The sequence below is a fragment of the Tenrec ecaudatus genome, chromosome 6 (genome assembly GCF_050624435.1).
Source record: "Tenrec ecaudatus isolate mTenEca1 chromosome 6, mTenEca1.hap1, whole genome shotgun sequence".
Classification (NCBI taxonomy): Eukaryota; Metazoa; Chordata; class Mammalia; order Afrosoricida; family Tenrecidae; genus Tenrec; species Tenrec ecaudatus.
Window position 1 is genome coordinate 87,275,067 of NC_134535.1, and position 18,806 is coordinate 87,293,872.

General features: G+C 54.8%; 1 protein-coding gene across 1 annotated transcript; it reads left to right on the forward strand.

Annotated features, from left to right (window-relative positions):
- Nucleotides 1-1,137: 1,137 nt before the first annotated feature.
- Nucleotides 1,138-18,283, forward strand: ENDOU (endonuclease, poly(U) specific). Its single transcript, XM_075553014.1, has 11 exons — nucleotides 1,138-1,192; nucleotides 6,963-7,091; nucleotides 8,596-8,601; nucleotides 9,222-9,275; nucleotides 9,799-9,933; nucleotides 10,533-10,704; nucleotides 11,211-11,410; nucleotides 14,475-14,588; nucleotides 15,284-15,390; nucleotides 16,000-16,142; nucleotides 17,164-18,283. The coding sequence occupies exons 1-11, from the start codon at nucleotides 1,138-1,140 to the stop codon at nucleotides 17,282-17,284; spliced, it is 1,236 nt and encodes a 411-aa protein (XP_075409129.1). The 3' UTR covers nucleotides 17,285-18,283.
- Nucleotides 18,284-18,806: the final 523 nt, after the last annotated feature.

Here is an 18,806-nt window from a genome sequence, read left to right on the forward strand (position 1 = left end):
GGGTGTTGGTTGGAAGGAACCAAGACGAGAAACCTGGCTCCTTCCCCTTCCTCATCAACCCAGAACCTGAGCAAACCTGAAACAGGCAAAACCTGAGCTGCTGACTCCGTAAGAGGCAGAGGGCCCCTGGCATACCTCCTGGCTCTGGTAGCAGGGGCAGCCCTTGTTTCTGATGAGAAACAGACTCACTGCCATCAAGAACGTTCCGATGCATGGAGACCCTGGAGGGTAGGGTAGAACTGCCCTGTGGGTTTCTGAGACTGCTGCTCTTGATGGGAGTAGAAAGCCTCCTCTTTCTCCCTCGGAGAGGCTGATGGTTTCAAACTGCTGACCTTGAGGTTAGCAGCCCAGCACATACCCATTACGCCACCAGGGCTCCTTGGTTCTGATGATACCTTCCCATATCACCATATCTATCCATCTAGTGACTCCTGCCTTTGCCTGAACACTGGCTGTCAACCTTGTAAGGATCGTGCACTAGCTGGTTGTGCCCAGACACTAGCCACTGCCTCGGAGTCCATTCTGAATGATGGCAACCCATGATGGCAAACCACCTCGGGTTTCAGAGGCGGTCACTCATTAGGAGAGCAGTCTCGTTTTCTCCCGAGGACCACTTGAGGGGTTTGAGCCACTGACCTGGTAGCGAGCAGTCCAATGCTCACCAGCGCTCTGGAGGAATTCAAAGATGAAGCCTGTGGGTTCTTGGAGGGTTAGGCCCGTGGCTGGCAGATAGGTGAGTGCTGGGAGGGGCTCATCCAAAGATAAGCCCATGGGTGGCCCTCATTTAAATAGACCCACTCCAGGTCCACCTTCCTGGGGCTGCTAGGATGACCTGTTTTCAAGCTACGAACAGCTGGAATTACCTGTTCTAAACATCTGGCACTACCTGCCTGCTTAGTCACCTTCCTTCTGGCTTCAAACAGCTGTAGGGCCCCACCTCCTCCCGCCTCCTGGCCCCCTGGGGTCCCTCCCTCCCTTTTTCCTTTCTGGAAGGAGGTGGCAGCACCAGCTTCCCGGGTTCTGACGTCTTTAAAAGGACCAGCCTGGGGAAGAAGGCTCATTCGAGAGCCGTGGCATCCACCTTGACTCCAGGGAAAACCCTACAGCCAACGCCCCCTTGGCCTCCAATTGAGCACCATGAAGGCCTGCGTTCCCCTGCTAGTGGCCCTGCTCTGTGGCTTGGCCTGGGCTGGTAAGTCATTGGATGGTGGGGAGAGGAGAAAGGATGGCAGAGGCTGGCACCAAGAATCAGAGGGCTAGGAAACACGGCGGGGTGGTGATGGTGGGGGGCGGTGTGTGAGGAATGGAAGAGGAGTCCGCTCTGTCCTCGTGTGGGAGTACAGGTGTTGTCTCTGGAGCGGATTGTAAGGGGAGGTCCAGGGCTGATGGACTGATTTCCCGGAAGTCCCGTTGCACACTTGGGAGGACCACCCCAAACATCCTTTAGTCCTCCCTGGCCTTTGGTCGACTTGCAGTTTTGTTTTCCTGGGTCACTGTGTGGTGGGAAGCTGGGACGGGCTGCTGGGTTGGAGGGGCCCAGGTGTACTTAGTACTCTCTGCACTGCCTGAGGACAGAGGAGCTCACCCAAGGCGATCTTTTTCTGAGTGATGCCCAGGAGGCGGGCAGGCTCAGGAGGAGACCAGCAAGGTCCCTAGCTGGGAGGGAGTCAGAAGACTTGGTCTTCGTGCCAGTGTTTGGTCAACTAAACAACAGAGAAGGGGTGTGGCCCACAGTGACTAGAGGCGGGAGGGAGCTGCGGAGGAATGACTTTCCTGCTTATTATTGTGCAAAATGTTGACTCTGATGTGCTCCTTGGTGTTGGGCCTGAAGGAGTGCCAGGGGGGTGGACTGAGCCAAGGTGGCTTTGGAAAAATGCTCTTCTCCCCAAGAGGAGAAAGAATCAGAGCCAGATGCTCACTCCACCCACCCAGGCTGTTCCTCCTCAGGTCGGCCCTGAGGATTGCATAAGATAATGTTCGAGATGCACCCAGCATGGAGTAAGCGTCCAATGAGCTAGACCTCTGATTAGAATCGTGATGATAAATGTTCCTGGGAGAAACTTGCGGTCATTTTCCAATCGGGCTGTGGAAAATGAAACCCCCCCGGCACAATCGGCTTGAGCTTGGCCACCACTGACTACAAGGTTGGTCGTTCAAACCCACCCAGGGCACCACGAAAGAAAGGCCTGGCAGCCTGCTTCACTGAAGATTTCAGTCTGTAACCTACAGGGTTTACTATAAGTCGGAGTTGACTCAGCGGCAATGGGTTGGGATTTCCTTTCTGGTTAATGAGATTCTTAAAGGAAAGCCCTCTGGAGGGGAAAGCTATTCCCAGGCCTCCGCACACTGGATGAGATGGGGTACCTCCACTCAGGCCCCAATGCCAGTAGCCAGCTCTGCTTGGGCCTTGGGTGGTGCGGAAGTGGTAGCAGAGAGGATGGGAGCGTGCAGGAAAGCCCAGCTGCAGAACTGCTGGGCTGCAGAAGAGCAGTACACACCAGCCAGGGCCAGCATGCAGGGGAGCTCCTCGGGCCAGTGGGAGAGCAGGGCAGCAGCAGACAGCCGAGCCTGAGCATGGGGCCGTCCCTGAGGGCAAAGGCGGCAGCCCCCGCCCATCTCAAGTTCAGACTGAGTCCTTGCAGCTGCCTGTGCGAACTGCTGAATCGAGGCTCCAGTGGGTGCTGCCACCTTCTTCCCTTACAGTGGGAGAGAGGAGAGGCTCCCCTGGTCTCTTCGATCCCAATGAGGCAAACCCAGGAATCAAATGAGGAGTCACCGCCAGCCTCAGCTCCTCATTTATGAGTTGGGGGATACAAGCCTCGTGGTTCCAACTGGATGGAGCAGGAAGCCAGTCCTGGAGATGAATTTTTTAGGGTGACTAGGTCTCCATGGGGAGACCAGCATCGGGAGTCCCCAGTGAGACAGGTGTAGGATGCCCAAACCATCTGAGGGGTCGGTGGGGTGGCATAAGGGGAAACTGTAACCCCCAGGCTTGGGACCAGGCTCTCATGATGGGAAGCATGGATAAGAAGCACACGTATGTGGGCTGTTGAGGTCTCCAGGCGTGCAGATCTAGCACTGTGCACAGGCCCGGATTCTTCCTCGGGGACGGGAGAGGGAATCTGAAACCGAGACACGCACGGCCCACATGAAGACAGCGTCGGAGAGGGGAGGCCGAGGGGGAGGAGCCTGGGAGCTGGGGTGTGATGCTGCAGGCTCCTGGCCAGGGGCAGGGCGTGACCCGAGTTTCTGTGTAATGGGGTGGGGCATGCTGGGAGCACTACCATGAGTCCTCACAGTGCCTCAGCCTCCGAGGGTCCCCAGACCTGGACAGGGAGGCGCTGAGCTGGAAGCGTCCCTCCCCGCCTGTCCTCTGCCTTCAGCTCCCAAGGTTGTCTTGAAGCCCGCCAAGTACACACAGACTTGTGAGGAGCCCGTGGCATCCGACACGTCGTGGGGGCAGAGTCTTGGAAGAGAGATGAAAAGGTCTACTCAGCTTGGGCCCGTGGGGGGCTGACTATTCTCTCGCCACCCTTCTCAGCCGGTGCCAGGTGCTGGAAGGGGATGAATGCATTCCCTGGACTCAGTGGTCTCGCCCATGAGAAACGTTGACTGAATTGTCTGGACTCTCTCCCTCTGGATTCCGGGTGTGCTGCCAGGCTGACTGTCTGAGCAGGCTGCTCCCGGGTGGTAATTTCTCCTTAATATCTTTGCCTTGGGGGCTTCAAGGAGGCACGTTTCTGAGACTCATGAGGGTTTTTCGTGGGCTCTAAGGGCCCAATGGCTTTGGGTTCAGTCTTTCTTTATAGGGACAATCCACTGCATCAGAAAGCTCCTGGGTATCACAAATGCTTTATCCCCCCGGCCCCCCAGAAGCGACTCATAGCGACCCTATAGGACAGGGTGGGGCTACCCCTGTGGGTTTCCAACACTGTAACTGTGTGGGAGTAGAAAGCCGCCTCTTTCTCCCGAGGAGTGGCTGGTGGTTTCAACTTGCTGACCTGGCAGTTAGCAGCCCACCGTGAGCTGGCATCCCTTTGACATAAAAGACACACCATGATGACACCAGACAGGACCAGCTTCATGCTGACACACCAGCCTAAGGCGCGAGGCCCCGCTGAAACCCAGGGTGTGAATCAGCTGGGTGGCATGTGTAAGCCAGGCCCGGGAAGGGCTGCTCTACCCGGTCCGGACACATCACCTGGCAGACGGGCACGGTGATGGCAGGGGTTTATGTATCTAGCACACAGCCATTTCCGCAGTGCCACTGGGTGTCCCGGCTCATTAAATGTAAAACTATAGGCCGGGCCATGTTTCGGGGTGAAAGTTTGCATAGCAGATTAGGCTCCTACTTAACCGGTTTTTGTACAACTTGCTCCATAACACTGACTACATTTTCCACGACATGTCACCCTTCCCATCATTCCCAGTCTTCTTCCCTTCATCCAGTTGCCCGGTCCCTCCTTACCATCTCCTTTTAATTTTAAGGTGCATGCCGACCCGTTTGGTCTTGAATATTTATTTCAGGGAACGTTGTAATGACAAGTTAGTGGCTCATTAGCTCTTCATAAATGTTCTCCTAGACGGGGTCCATTGTTAGGCCGTTTAATAGATAGGGAGTCAGAGGCACCGAAGGTCACGGAACTTGACCACGATCACGTAGCTAGAAAGCAGTACAACCCGAACTCCGGCCCCAAGCACTTTGATGTCCGAGTCTCAGTTCTTAGACGTCTGTGAAGCCAGCCCTCCTTATAAACCCTCAGCCTGTCGCCAAGCCCAAACCGTGCATAATCACCTGCAGCGCAGTCCTCTCTTACAGGGAGCTTCTATGTCTCGGGCGGGTGTTGTCCACCCCAGGGACAGCGGGGCACGACCGTGACCCGTCCCTGGCCACCCCCACAAATGCTGGGATGTTGGAGGCTGGGTCAACTCACACACAGAACTGGCAACTCCAAAGCCAGTCTAGGCAAAGACATGAGGTCGTCTTTCTGCTCTTCTGCTCCTGACCTAGTTCTCACCCCCAAACGCCTCCTCAGACTTAGCCCGTCCTGCACCCAAACATCAACACAACATTCGGACAGACCAAAGGGATGCGCCTCGCCTCAGATCTTCACCATACCTCTTCATCTAGACCCAACGAACCCCGGCCCTGGTTCAAATCGGGTTCCAGTTTCCTTGTCATTGATGCAAATTCTCTAAATGACTCTGATCTTCACTGTTCGCTGCAACCCACAGCCTGACCCCGAAACCCAACACTCACCAAATCTGAACCTCAGGAACCTCAAATGGAACCATGGACCCCGCTATCGACCTTCAAGCTGGGGCCAGCCGCGCCCCTGGGTTGACTTTGCTGTGGTTGGAGCCATGTGGGGCTCCCTTCCCAGGGAAGGCTCCCTTCCCAGGGAGGGCTGGGAGGTTGCTCTTTTTCCAGAAGTGGTTGTGGGTTCATACTAGGCCTTCCACAGTATATTGCTTTATGCCCCACTACCCACCCTCACCCCCACCCCGTGGCCAGCAGCTTGCTTCTGCAAACCATTTGGCTGCAGTCAGGGACGTGGTCTGTGGTTACATAACAGAAGCTTATTCCAAAGCTCAATTCTCACCCACACCCACACCCACCGCCTTCCCCACCCTGCTTGCAAACAGATGAACCAGAGCGCATTCCACCGCTCGGGAGTTGCAGAGAGATGGGACACGGGGTGCAGAGGAGACAGGGAGACAGCATGGAAGGAGAGGCGACCAGTGGTGTTGGACACAGGAGGACAGGGCGGATGAGGAGAGGGGCCAGGTCAGTGGCCAGAGGCCAAGGCCACACAGCCCCGTGGCTCGTCTTCATCATTCCACAGGTGCCCTGGCCTGTGCTGGGGTTTTTCACTACTGGGACCTTTGACATGCAAATTAAGGTTTCTCTGGGATAGCCGGTGGCCTGGGCAGCACTGAGCCTGCATCCGGGCATGGCGATCATCCGCTGGAGCGCAGGAACATATGCCAGTCAGACACAAAGCGCTTGTTGGTCAGTTTACCGGCACCCCACCTCCTCCCACTGCCCTCCCGCTGCCTGGCTTCTCTGCTCCTGGAAGCTAGCGGCCGGGCGCCCAGACCTCTGGAGAGCGTGATTCTGTTTCATAGCAAGCAGTTGCCCTCCAGCCAGGTCAGTGACTGGCTTTTCAGAATTAGACTTATTGCCAGACTTAAGGCACCTCTAGTGCACCAGAACCGGCAACCTTTCGGTGAGCGGCCAGCCAGGGACGCCTGCTGCTGTGGGTGCGATTCTGCAGGGCAGAGAAGACTGTCCCCCACCCCTGGGCTTCCGAGGCCATTTGATGGAAGCAGAGTACCACACCTGTCCCCCCTTTGAAGGGCTAACAGTTGGGTGGGTTGCTGAGTGCTTAACCGTTGTGCCACCAGGGTTCCTTGTTCCATAAAGCCAGATCCACCGTGTGGAGTCTGTTCCGACTCGCAGCGACCCTGTCTCTACAGGGATTCAGAGACCACACCATTTTACGGGGGGAGCTGGCCTGCCTGGGAGGTGCGTCCAGCCTGCCTGAAGGACTGCTGACATGGGAGTCCAGCCGGTGTATTTGAACTGCCAACCTTGTGGTTCTCACTGCCAGCGAGTCAATGCTGACTCATCAAGACCCTATAGGACGGGGTAGAACAGCCCTGTGAGTTTTCGAGACTGGAACTGTGTACAGCAATAGGAAGCTCCATCTTCCTCCCATGGGGCAGCTGAGGTTTCGAACTACTGACCTTTCTTATCACAGCCCAACACATCGTAACCACTACGCCACCAAGGCTCCAGCCCTGTGGCTGGAGCCCTGGAATCTTTGGTTGCTGGGGGGCTCCTGGTGACTGTGACAACTCCAGCCTCTGCCCTGCCATGATGGCTTCTGCAAGGGGGCTCTTTCTCAGGGGATCGGGGTCTCCAGAGACTGGTTGTGACTGACCTTGACTGCCCGCAGGAGACATGGACTCGTGTGCCTCCCGCTGCAACCAGAAATTTGACCGGGACGCTGCCTGTCAGTGCGACCGCCGGTGTCCCCGGCACGGGGACTGCTGCGAGGACTACGAGCATCTGTGCACAGGTGAGGGTCCTGCGGGGTGAGGGGTCTGGGAGGTGCATCCAGCCTGCCTGAGGGGCGCTGACATTGGGGTCCTGTCAGCCAACACGGGGGTCAGGGCTGATGTGGGGGTGCAGGGCGGGTGGGGTGGGGGCGCACAAAGGGCATGCAGAAGGAGCCTACTGAGGGGCAGGGGCAGGGTTAGGGATTTGCCCACCGGATGCCCCAGATTTTCAGAGGTGTCCATTTAAAGCCCCAAGAGAAACTACAAGAGAAAGAAATATCGTCTGAACTACTAGGGATAAAGATACGTTGAAATTTTAAGCAACTCCTCTGAAGTAAAACGCTAAACATGTAGGCTAGTTGCATTACATGGCCGGTCCGTCTGCAGTGCTTGAAACCACAAGACCGTGCAGATGGTAGGGACTGATCACAACCCTGCCGAGAACTTCCCAGGGCAAGGAGCTCAGTGCCCAGAGTCAAAACCTGCTCCCTCCCAGCGGCTGCTGGGCCTTACTTTCCCTGACTCTCCAGAGCAGACACAGGAGGACCTGTTGACCTTGGGCCATCAGGCTGCGATTGAAAGACAGAGACACTACTTAGCTTAGGTGCCATTTCAGCATCCAGTCTCTGATTGGCAACTCAGGACCCCTGCCCCACAGGGAGGGGTCATGGTGGCTGAAAGTCGAGATTGGCACACAAAAGTCTCGTTAGCACAGCCTGGGACTGAATCAGGAGGTGTGGTGGGTCTGCATTGGGCTGCTAACTGCAAGGTCAGTGGGTCGAAACTACCAGCGTACTCCTCGGGAGAAAGACGGGACTCGCTCCTCCTGTAAAGAGACACCCACAGGAGCAGTTCTACCCGGTCCCAGAGTGTACCTATGAACTGGAATCGCCTCATTGGCAGTGAGGGCTTTTTTTTGTTTGTTGTTTGTTTTTTTGAGTGGCCACATCAAGAACCAGAGGTGTTTGTTAGCTGGCAGAATCACCTGTCCCATGGTTCAAGTAGTGATACTCCAATGTGACTGCCAGCTGCTGTGGAATCAGCCCCTGACGAGACCAGATGATGGGCATTTGGGGTGGTGGGTTTCCAGGCCTTTCTTCCAAGTCTTAGCTTGGAAGCTCCCCTGAAGCTCGTTCAGCCTTGTAGCAACACACAGCCTTCAATGGCAGATGGGCGGTGGCTGCTCATGAGAGGCACTGGCTGGGCACTGGACCCAGGCCTCCCCACTGGAAGGCAGGAAATCTACCACTGAGCCACCAAGACTTCCATATCCCGAGACGGTGCCATGCGGCAAAGGCACCGGTAGCTTCTGAACTAACTTCTTGGTTAGGATGTTGTTTCTTTGGGGTAAAGGCCACCTCACTTCTCCCCACTCCTCCCGCCCCTTCTCGGTTCGAGCCAAGGCTGCAGTCACGAAGACGGCCGGCTCAGGAAGTCAGGCAGCGAGAAGAATGCCCTTTCTGGACACACCCTTGTCCCAAACACAGTCCTTGTGGCCACTATCCAGTGGGGCGGAGGATGGGTGGACAGAGGGGCGCGCAAGCATCTCAGGAAACTCTCTCGTTCCCTGAGGGTCTGGAGGAGAGCACCCAGACTTCTCAGAAGTGACTGGGGTTCTGGGTGCTCCTAAGTGTGAGGGGCATTAGGGCACTGTTGAAACAAAACTCTCTAATCCCGTGCCCATTTTGGCTAAAGGCAACCAGTTTCCGTGGACTTGGAATCGCGGCGGTCCCGTGCGTTTCAGGCTGGGCACGTAGGGTTACAGCGGCCTTTGGAAGTCGGTGACCAGGACTTTCTTTCAGGGCACCTCTGGGCAGTTTGAATTGCCAACCTTTCCATGACATCCAAGGGCTTCGCCTCCCCTCCCCCACTTTACAGAGGTGGACCCTTGAGCAACCCAGGGGCCCAGCGGTCAGCTTTGTCACCTGGCAACATTCTTTTCATTGGGGGTAACAGTGTCAGCATCCTCGTTTGAGCTCTGAGTCCACGCATGCCACATGCTCCTTGACATGGTGCTAGTCCTTTGCATCTTGGCCTCTGTGGCCCTGTCCTCTGTAAGCTCCTTCCAATCCGCATGGGTCTCCCTGAGGCTTGGGGTTCTGAGGGCCAGAGACAGAGGAGAGGATAAACACTGGGGGTGGTTTATGTTTCCAAAGCACCAGATCCTGTCCTGGAGCCGGAGGAGGAGCCCGAGGAAGCCCCGGCTAATAGTGAGTCTATCTGCCCCCAGGGGCTGCTTCATGATAAAGGCAGGGGTGGGAGGTGGGGGGGGGGGGGGAACACGGTGTGTATGACCAGGAGGGAACAGCCAATGCAGCAGCAGCAATCAGCCTAGATCTAAGCAAGATGACCCCCAAAGCCAGAGCTGGGAGGTAGGGTAAGAGGCTCAATGCACTCAGCCTCTGGTTGTGGGCTGGTGGGCCTGAGCTGAGGGACTGTCCATCCTGAAGGTAGCCAGCAAAGAACATCTGAGGCCTGGGGAGCAGCCAGGAGAGGAAGTTGGAGAGATTTTATTTTTAGAGTGGGGAGATGATAAAAACAACAGGCCAGAGAGTATCATTGGGCATCAGAAAGGGCTTCCTGCCCAGGGAGGGTGTTCAGGAACTCAGCTGTTTGTTGTCCTTCCCTGGAGATTGTAGCAGGAAGAGGGACGAGAGCAAAGCTGAGGGAGGGGCTGGATGGGAGGGAAGCTGGGAGAGGCTGCCGGAGACACACCAGCCCCCTGTTCCTCAGACCTGTACTCAGCACCCAGATCCTGCCAGGGCCGCTGCCACGAAGCCCTTGACAAGCACCACCCATGCCACTGCGATGCCCGCTGCCAAGAGTTTGGAAACTGCTGTGAGGATTTCGAGCTCCTGTGTGACCATGGTCAGTCCCTGCGCCCTAAAGCACAGTCCCTAAGAGACAGGGCGACTCATGAAAGCAGTGTAGTCCCAATGCTACCAGCACCAGCTCACCCGAGAATTTAGTAGGAATGCAAGTTCTAGGCTGGCCTCCAGTCCCACGGACTCAGAAACGCCAGGATGGGGCTCGGCAATCCGGTTTTATCACACTCTTGAGGATAGTTGCCAAGTTGTTTTTTTTTTTTCATTAATTAATTTAGTAAAGAAAATATATTCTGTGTGGTTGCACCACTCATCTCATCAAATTAAATCATAGTGTCGCTTCCCAAACCCCAGATGCGCTTTGTCCCCTCCCTCCCCACCCTTGCCCTTCCCTTCCCCCCTTCATAATTGCCTCCCCTCTCCCTTTCCCTCTTGCCCAGTCTCCAGAGCCTTCCTGGAGGGAAGGGGCAGAGTGGACAATTTGTGGACATTCCGGGGCAATGCCAGGCCTCGTCTTAAGACCCTTTAGGCCTCTGCTCTGCCCTCCAACCCCAGGGTGTCTGACTGTGGTCCTGCTCCTGTAGGACACTGCCCTCTTCCCTCATCTCTGAGTGAGACCTCTCTTCCCCTATCTCCTTCCAGAGGGCTTCTCCCACACCAGCGACGCCATATCCCAGGAAGAGCTGAGAGAAATCTCTGAGAAGATCTATGTGTCAGACATCAATAAGGCCCAGAAGGAAGACATCCTTCTCAACAGCCAAAACTCCATCTCTCCTTCAGAAACTGGAGACCAAATGGATCGCTGCCCTGAGCCGTGAGTTCCCCTCGTTCCCTTCTCCTGCTCCCCACAAGGAGTGTCTTCATTCCTGACTCGTTTTTTATGCCTCACCTATTTTCAAATTAGACAGAATCAAACATGGAGAAAACCAGTCTCCCAGGGAGAGGAGTCCCGACGGATTGAAAGGCACACTGCTGGTGCAGTGAGCTGTGAACCAGAGGGTGGGCGGTTCAAAGCCACCAGCCGCTCGGAGGGAGAATGAGGAGCCTTTCTGTGTCCTTCAGAGTGCACCGCCTCATTCTGGGTCTAGTCTGTCCTGTAGGGTTGCTCTAAGTTAGTGGACTTAGCAGTGGGCTTTGGGGGTTGGGGGATGTGGGGTATACAGCTGGCAGGGTGTCTGTGACTGGCCAGGCTGAAGAAGAGAAGGGACCTTCCCAGGGATGAAACAGAAACAAACAAACAAATGACCTCACGAGGAGCTGTCCAGGGAACTGAAAATCTGCCAATGACTCCTGAACCCCAGCCTCCTCCCATCCCCACAGGCTCTTCACCCATGTCAACGAGAAGCTGTTCTCCAAGCCAACCTACGCTGCCTTCATCAACCTCCTCAACAACTACCAGAGGGCCACAGGCCATGGGGAGCACTTCAGCACCCAGCAGCTGGCTGAGCAGGATGCCTTCCTCCGAGAGATCATGAAGACGGCAGTCATGAAGGAACTCTACGGCTTTCTGCGTGGAAAGAGTGAGTGAGCCGGGGACCTGGGCCTTCACCATGTGGGAGTTAAGCGAGCAAGCTTGGAGGCCAGTGCTCATCTGGGAGGGGTCAGGGAGAAACCCAGAGGAGGTTATGGGCCTGTCAGATGCGCAAGGATCCTCTGCCTGGTTTGGAAAGCATTCGGTCTTTTGACTGGATCCTAGCTGCTCCATCTAACCCCTCCCTCCCTGTCCCTATGAGTGCACCCCTGCTACAGTCTAGTGGTCCTCCCAGAGCCCACCTCAGCGCCATTCTCTGCCCCCTCGCTGCTCCCAGCAAGCCCCCGTGCGCCCCCTCACTCCGTTATGTCAGGCAGGTAGAGAGCCCCCCTCCCGCCTCCTGCACTGCGCCCAGGGAGGTGGCTGGTCGCCTGAGCCCGGCATTTTTGCCAGGGAAACTGCAACCGAAAATCAACAAAGGTTCAGCGAGGGACGTTCCACCAGTAAGTTCTGGTTGGAGCATCTCCAGGCACATTCAAATCAGACCAAAAAAGGTTTTGGCTGCCGGACTTCTTGGCCCGGGGCTGTGTTTGTTAGTGTCGTCCGGATTCCTTTCCCGAACGCCCGGCAGCTAGGCGCTGTCCCAGGGCGGCCCGCTCCACATCCGCGCCCGCAGGCGGCGGGGCCGTCCTCCCACCCATCCCTGCCCGCGAGCTGCCGCGGGCCCCCTGCAGAGAGGGACCAGGCGGCCACCCACCCACGAGGACGCGGTCCTGCACCGCCCCCTGGTGTCAAAGAGGCGTAGAGCGCAAGCTTGGTCCACTCGCCCTTTTTTCCGCGGGTGCAGTGTGGGGACATCAATGACAGTCACCGTGCTGTGGCAGCCACCACGCCTGTCATTGCCAGAGAGCCCATCACCACAAACAGTCCCCACTTCCAAAACAACCGCTCCCCTCTCCCTCTGTCACGCGACCATTCTTAGGACACTATACATTTCCCTTCGCTGCGCAAGGGACAGAAAGTGGAAGACGGCTGAGATCACACAGGAGGTGGGAGGCAGAGCCAGGGCTGGACCCCAGGCCCGTCCATGACTGCACCCCTTCTGGCCCATCTCCCTGCTTCGTACCACCCAGTTCACAGCCCACCCCATTTCGGCACGCCGCCCGCAGAGTTGGTGGGGCGGCCTTGGGCCCGAGAGACCTGGCTCTGCCGTGTGCTGTTAGTGCACTCTGGGATGAGGTATCTTACTTTTCTGAGTCTTGCCTGTGAAAACATGTTTGTGTGTGTGTTAAAGAACCAACACGTGTCGTCTGAAGAAAGACTGGCGCATAGCAAGTGCCAGGAAGTGGTCACTGTTTAGCTTGTGACTCACTTTCCATCAGGCCTAAGGTGGACCGGGGAGGTGGGGGGCTTCAGAGCGTTACTGGGAAAAATGGAATGAAAGGAGAATGAGAGAATGGGAGACCATGGAAGTTGTCCACAAACGTCTCAGACAAAGCCCCCTCACGTGTAGACTTGTTATCCAGGAGCAGTTTCCGTTTTTGAAGAAAGGGGTCTGTATATGTATAAGCTGAGTTTTTTCAGCACATTTCTAATGCAGTTTTTTGTGGTAAAATTAAGTGCCTCGGTGGATATTTGGGTCGGCTTATACTTGAGTATATACGGTAGTTCTCACTCATTGCCATCCAGTGGATGCTGACTCTTAGCAACACTGCAGGACAGGGTAGAACTGCCCTTGGGAGTTTTTAAGAATGAAACTTAAAAAAAAAATTTTGAATGCTAATAGGTTTTATTTTTTAAATCATTTTATTGGGGTTCGTACAATTCTTATCACTATCCATACATCCATCCATTGTGTCAAGCGCATATGTACATTGGTTGCCATCATCATTCTCAAAACATTTGCCTTCCACTTGAGCCCTTGGTATCAACTGCTCATTTTCCCCCTCCCTCCCCACTGCCCATTACCTCATGAACCCTTCATCATTCATAAATTATTATTATTTTGTCATATGTTACACTGTCCGACGTCTCCCCCTGCCCTCTTCTCTGCTGTACATCCCCCAGGGAGGATGCTATATGGAGATTCTTGTAATCAGTTCCCCCTTTCTACCACAAGACTGAAACTTTTTCCGGGAGTAGAAAGCCTCTTCTTTACTCCTGTTAGCTGCTGGTGGTTTCGAGCCGCTGACCTGGCAGTTTCAGTATATAACTACTACGTCCCCTAACCAACCAAACTCTGAACTCACTGCCAATGAGACGATGCTGACTCTGAGTGACTCCTGGTGGGTTTCAGAGACAGTAACTCTTGACAGGAGTAGAAAGCCCAGTCTTTCTCCCTTGGAGCTGCTGGTGGTTTCAAACTGCTGACCGTGTGGATCGCAGTCCAATGCAGAACCACTACACCCCCAGGGTTCCTCTACACCACGTCTAGACCAAACCAAATGATTTATGGTGGCCTTGGTTCTGGCTCCTGGTGGCTCTGCATGTGTTCACGTAGGACTATGGGGTTAAGATGGAGCCTTCTTGCAGTGGCTTGAACATCCCGGCCCTCGTGTGCTGCTTGCCTCTCCCTGCCTGCGCTCTCTCCCGTTCACTCTGCTCCGGCTTCATCAGCCCTCGCTCAGGCCTTTGATGACCAAGATCACTCCTGCATCATAGGCTTTGCCAGTGCTTTTCCGTCTCCATGGAAGACTCTCTCCCCTCAGAGCTTTGCCTAGTTGGCTCCTTATCCCTTGGCTTCCTGATTACTGCTTCCTTCGCAGAAAGGACTTCTGAGCTCTCGCTCTGGAAGAGGCCCCATCATTATGGGCTACCCGGCTTTATTGTCTTCATAGCACATATCTGATATCATATTATTGATGGATTGATGACTGCTTTTCCATCTGGAATGCCAACTAGAAAGGCAGAAACTTGGTTCTCATCATCCCTGCTGAATCCCCTTCAGATCCAAGTCTGGCTCAACACATAGGTACCCCCGGTTGGATGGACAATTGAGCGCATTTGGTGATCAAACCCCTGATGTACTGGAGCGGTCAGCTCTGCCTGCTTCCCAGGGCCTGTCCCAATCCCCCCCCCCCCCTCTCCTAAGTCCTCTGTGTTCCTCCTCCCAGATCGCTACAGCTCGGAGCAGGAGTTTGTCGGTGACTTGAAGAACATGTGGTTTGGACTCTATTCGAGAAGCAAACAGGAGAGAGATTCAAGTGGCTTTGAACATGTCTTTTCAGGTGGGCTCACCTTTGGAAAGGAACAGTAGGTGGGGGAGGGACGAAGAGAAACCACTCAGTCAGAAAAGCAGGGCAGCAGTGGACATGGAGGTGGTTATGGCCAAGTCAGCTGGCAGAGGGGGACGCTTCTATTCGCTGGCCAAGAGGGAGGAGTTTGATCAGCCATGCTGAGCAACTCTGTCCTCTGCAACACACAAGGGGAAAGAAGACCAGATACTGAACCGGGGAGTCCCTGGCTAGGGTGGAGGCATTTTGGGGTCAAGACTTCCTACCTCTGAATAGCTCGTTGCCCCCAGTGCTTGGTAAGCCGCTTTCCAAGAGAGCTTTGGCCTTTCCCCCCATGGCTCCAACCGAGACACACCCCCTTAATTCTGGCTGGCCCCTAGAGACATGGCTGAGAGCATCCCAGAGGAGTCACCTTGGTCACCTGAAAGCAGGAAGTCTCCCAAGGGCTTATGACAAAAGGGGTGGGGTGTTCTCAAGGTGAGAGATGGGGGTGGGAGACACTCTGGGTGAGAGGTGAGCCCTATCCTCCTTGTGCAGGATAGAAGTCAGGGATTTGGAGAAGGGAGGCAGCCTTGGCTGGAGTGGGATGGGGGATGTATGGGGTGAGATAAGGGAAGGATGCTCCTACCTCTGTGCCCCTACTCACTACACTCCAGCTTCATTGACCCTGGACTCTTGGGCTGTTCCAGGTGAAATAAAGAAAGGGAAGGTCACTGGCTTCCACAACTGGATCCGCTTCTACCTGCAGGAGAAGGAGGGCCTGCTTGACTACTACAGTCACGTCTATAATGGACCTGTGAGTGCTGAGCCCCGGGCCCCGGACCCCAGGCCCCTGGGCTGGGAGAGCCTTGGGAGGGCCCAGACTCCTTGCCCACTCCCACAGCCCTGTGTTCCAAACAGTCATGGAACTGACAAGGGAGCCTTGTCTCTCACCCACGGTCCCCAGCACTCTTGTGGGGATGGGGACTCTGACTTTCCCATCTCTGGAAAGGGGGCTTCGCCGGTCAGGATGCTGGGATTCCCTTCCACATGGCGAAGGCTGGAGAAAGGCAGGGAGGGTGGGACTGGAGGCAGAGGGCAGGGGCATGAGAGGGCTCTCAGAGTCGAGAACCAAAGACTCACAGTTACCCCTGCCTGCATGGCTTTCGGGTGGCCAGCAGGTTCAGCCTGGCAACTCCAGGTACAAGAACTGCCTGGCTGCTCCGAGAACTTCAAGAGCAAGAAGCTCAGTCCTGGGTGGGTACAGGTCCCGCTGAGCCAGGCTCAGGCACCTAAGCAGGGCAGACCACTTCCTCCATTGAGAGACTCCAGTCACCCCAGACAGCCTGTGCAGGGCCCCATGGACCATCAACAAACGGTGGCTCACTGTTGCCTCTGACACCCCTCGGTCTGCCTCTCTCTGCAGTGGGAATCCTACCCTGATGTGCTGGCCATTCAGTTCAACTGGGATGGCTACTATAAGGAAGTGGGTTCCGCTTTCATCGGCAGTAGCCCCGAGTTCGAGTTGGCGCTCTACTCCCTGTGCTTCATCACCAGGCCAGGCAAGATGTGAGTACTGGACCAGGCGGGCCTGGGGTGTGGGCTGGGGCCACGGAGGTCCTTGGCCAGGGGAGATTCTGGACACTCAGATGCTGCCATGTGCGATCAGACAAATCACATTTTTCTGGGCCCCAGCTTTCTCACTTGGAAAACAAAGTTGTTGGAGTTGGGTTGTTAACTTCAAGGTCAGCAGTTCAAAACTACCGGCCGCTCTGTGGGAGAAAGGATGACACTTTGGGTTCCTGTGAAGAAGAGGTGCCGTCTCAGAAACCCACGAGGCAGTGCTACACTGACCTTCAGGGTCGCTATGGTCGGAATTGACTCAGCGGCAGCGGGTTTGTTTGGAGCACCAGTCGCACCGACTTCATGTCCCCCTGGTACCTCCTGCAAGAGGTAGAAAAGCGGAGTTGGGCCCCCGACCCTCACCTGCTTGGTCGCTGAGGCTGCCTGGGGAGCCCTGGAGCCCCAGATAATACTGTCTGGGACTACTGCGCCTTGTTTCCTGGGGGCCCCTCCCTGGCTTTACACTCAGAGCATCTGGGCCTTCGGCTTTGTAAACTTGGGCAGACATTTAATTTTGAGGGTAGGGGTGGTTTCAGCTAGTGGCCTTTGTGTCGGGCTGCTGACTGCCAGGTCAGCAGGTCGAAACCACCAACTGGTCCCCACTAGAAAGAGGAGGCTTTCTACTCCCGTAACAAGATGTAGTCTCGGAAACCCAAAGGGACAGCTCTATCTGTTCTATAGGGTCGCTATGAGTCAGCATCAAACTAAAGGACACTGAGGGGTTTTTATTTGTTTGTTTCATTCTTTTTACGTGCTAGGAAAGATGAAGAGCCATGCTCTTTTAAAAGATAGGGAATGAGCCCTGGTTTTTGGAAGGGCCCCTTGCCTGGGGGGAGCGGAGGAAGGCGTGTGGCAACTCTCTTCTTTAAGACAGAGGAGGCCTCTTCTTTTTGAGTTGGGCTTGGCCCCTTCAGGCTGGGGGCAGGGCAGAGAGGTCCCTTATGATTTGTTGATCTTCCCCCCATAGGTGCCACTTAAGCTTGGGTGGCCACTCCCTGGACATCCAGACCTATACCTGGGACAAGTCTACGTATGGAAGCGGCAAGAAGTTCATCGCCACAGCCTATGTAGCATCGTCCTTCCACTAGAACTCTGAGCAGAAGGGGCAGGAGGGCTGTCCCAGGAGTGGGGAGCCCTCTGCTCCGCTGGCAGGGGGAGGGTGGAGATTGGGACACCAAGAGGGAGTCTCCAATCCAGAAGTGCCATGATGGGAAAGTGAGACATTAGGGAGGTACCGAGGGATGGTGAAATCTGGGTGCATCAGAATCCGAGTCCAGATGAAGACGTGGGAACCCTCTGCAGCTCTCTGTTCAGCTGTGCTGGGAAACCACGAACAGTCCTTTGGTCTCTCTGGGCCTCATGTTTCCCTTTCATGTAGAGAATAGAGAAAGTCTCTCCATGCCCTTTCCCGGGTTGAGGAGAGGGCAAACTTGATTCTGTTATCACTGTGAATTGTTCTCAGGAAGAACAGCTAATGGAAAGTCAAGATTAGTATACGAGCTGTTAGTGAACCCAGCTCTACACACTGCAATTCCCCCCACGCCCCCCTCCCTACTGCCGTGTTGAAGGCCTCATAGAAACCAGACCGTGGAAACCAAGTAGAGAGAACACTCTCTCTCTCTCTCTCTCCCTCTGTGTGTGTGTGTGTGTGTGTGTGTGTGTGTGTCTGGGGGAATGCTGACATGGGAGCAGAAAGAGTAAAGAGCTCTTGGGGTGTGGGCCCGGACCTGGTGGACGGCTCCGGCCTGAGTGCTTCTGGGCCAGCTCAGGATCTGCATCCATGGCCTTCCCATGCGTGGGTGACTAGCGCCTTGACTCAGCTGGGTTTTCATCTCGGGTGATTTTGAAAAAGCCTTCCCCTACCTGGAAGGAGATGGACCTTTAGAAGAAAGCAACCTGTAGCTTCACATTATTGACTGTTTCACCGCGGATCCAACAGCCAGAACTTGATTCGAAGGGACTCCAGAATGGAGACCCGGGACACCGGGACTCCTCGCCTCAACCTCAGAACGCCCCCCACCCCGTAATGTCCGGAAGCTGGTGCTGTCCCCTAGAGTCAGGCTGCAACCAGCAGTTTAGTTAGAGTCTCCAACTAAAGCCGTTGAGAAAACATGAACTGTGTCTGTCTGTCTGTAGCAGTCTTATTGATGACATATCATTCATGTATCCTACAATTCCCTGGTTGAAACCTATTTTAAACATCATGCAGGTCATCATCCCAACCAATTTGTAAAACTTTCTTCATTCTTATGCTCATTATTAGTTCCCCATTTCTCCCGAACTGCCCCTGCCATAACTCTAAGAAACGATTCATCCAGTTACTGTCTCTGTAGATTTACCTGTGCTGGATTTCATATAAAGAAACAAACAAACAAACAAACACACAAGAATCAACAACTATAATAAAATAGAGAAAAACCTCAATCAAAAAGAAAGCAGGAAATAATGAAAACTAGAACCTCTTATTTTTTAATCATTTTATTACGGGTTCATACAACTATTATCATGGTCCGTACATACATCAATTGGGTAAAGCACATTTGTACATTCATTGCCCTCATCATTCTCAAAACATTTGCTCTCCACTTAAGCCCCTGGCATCAGCTTCTC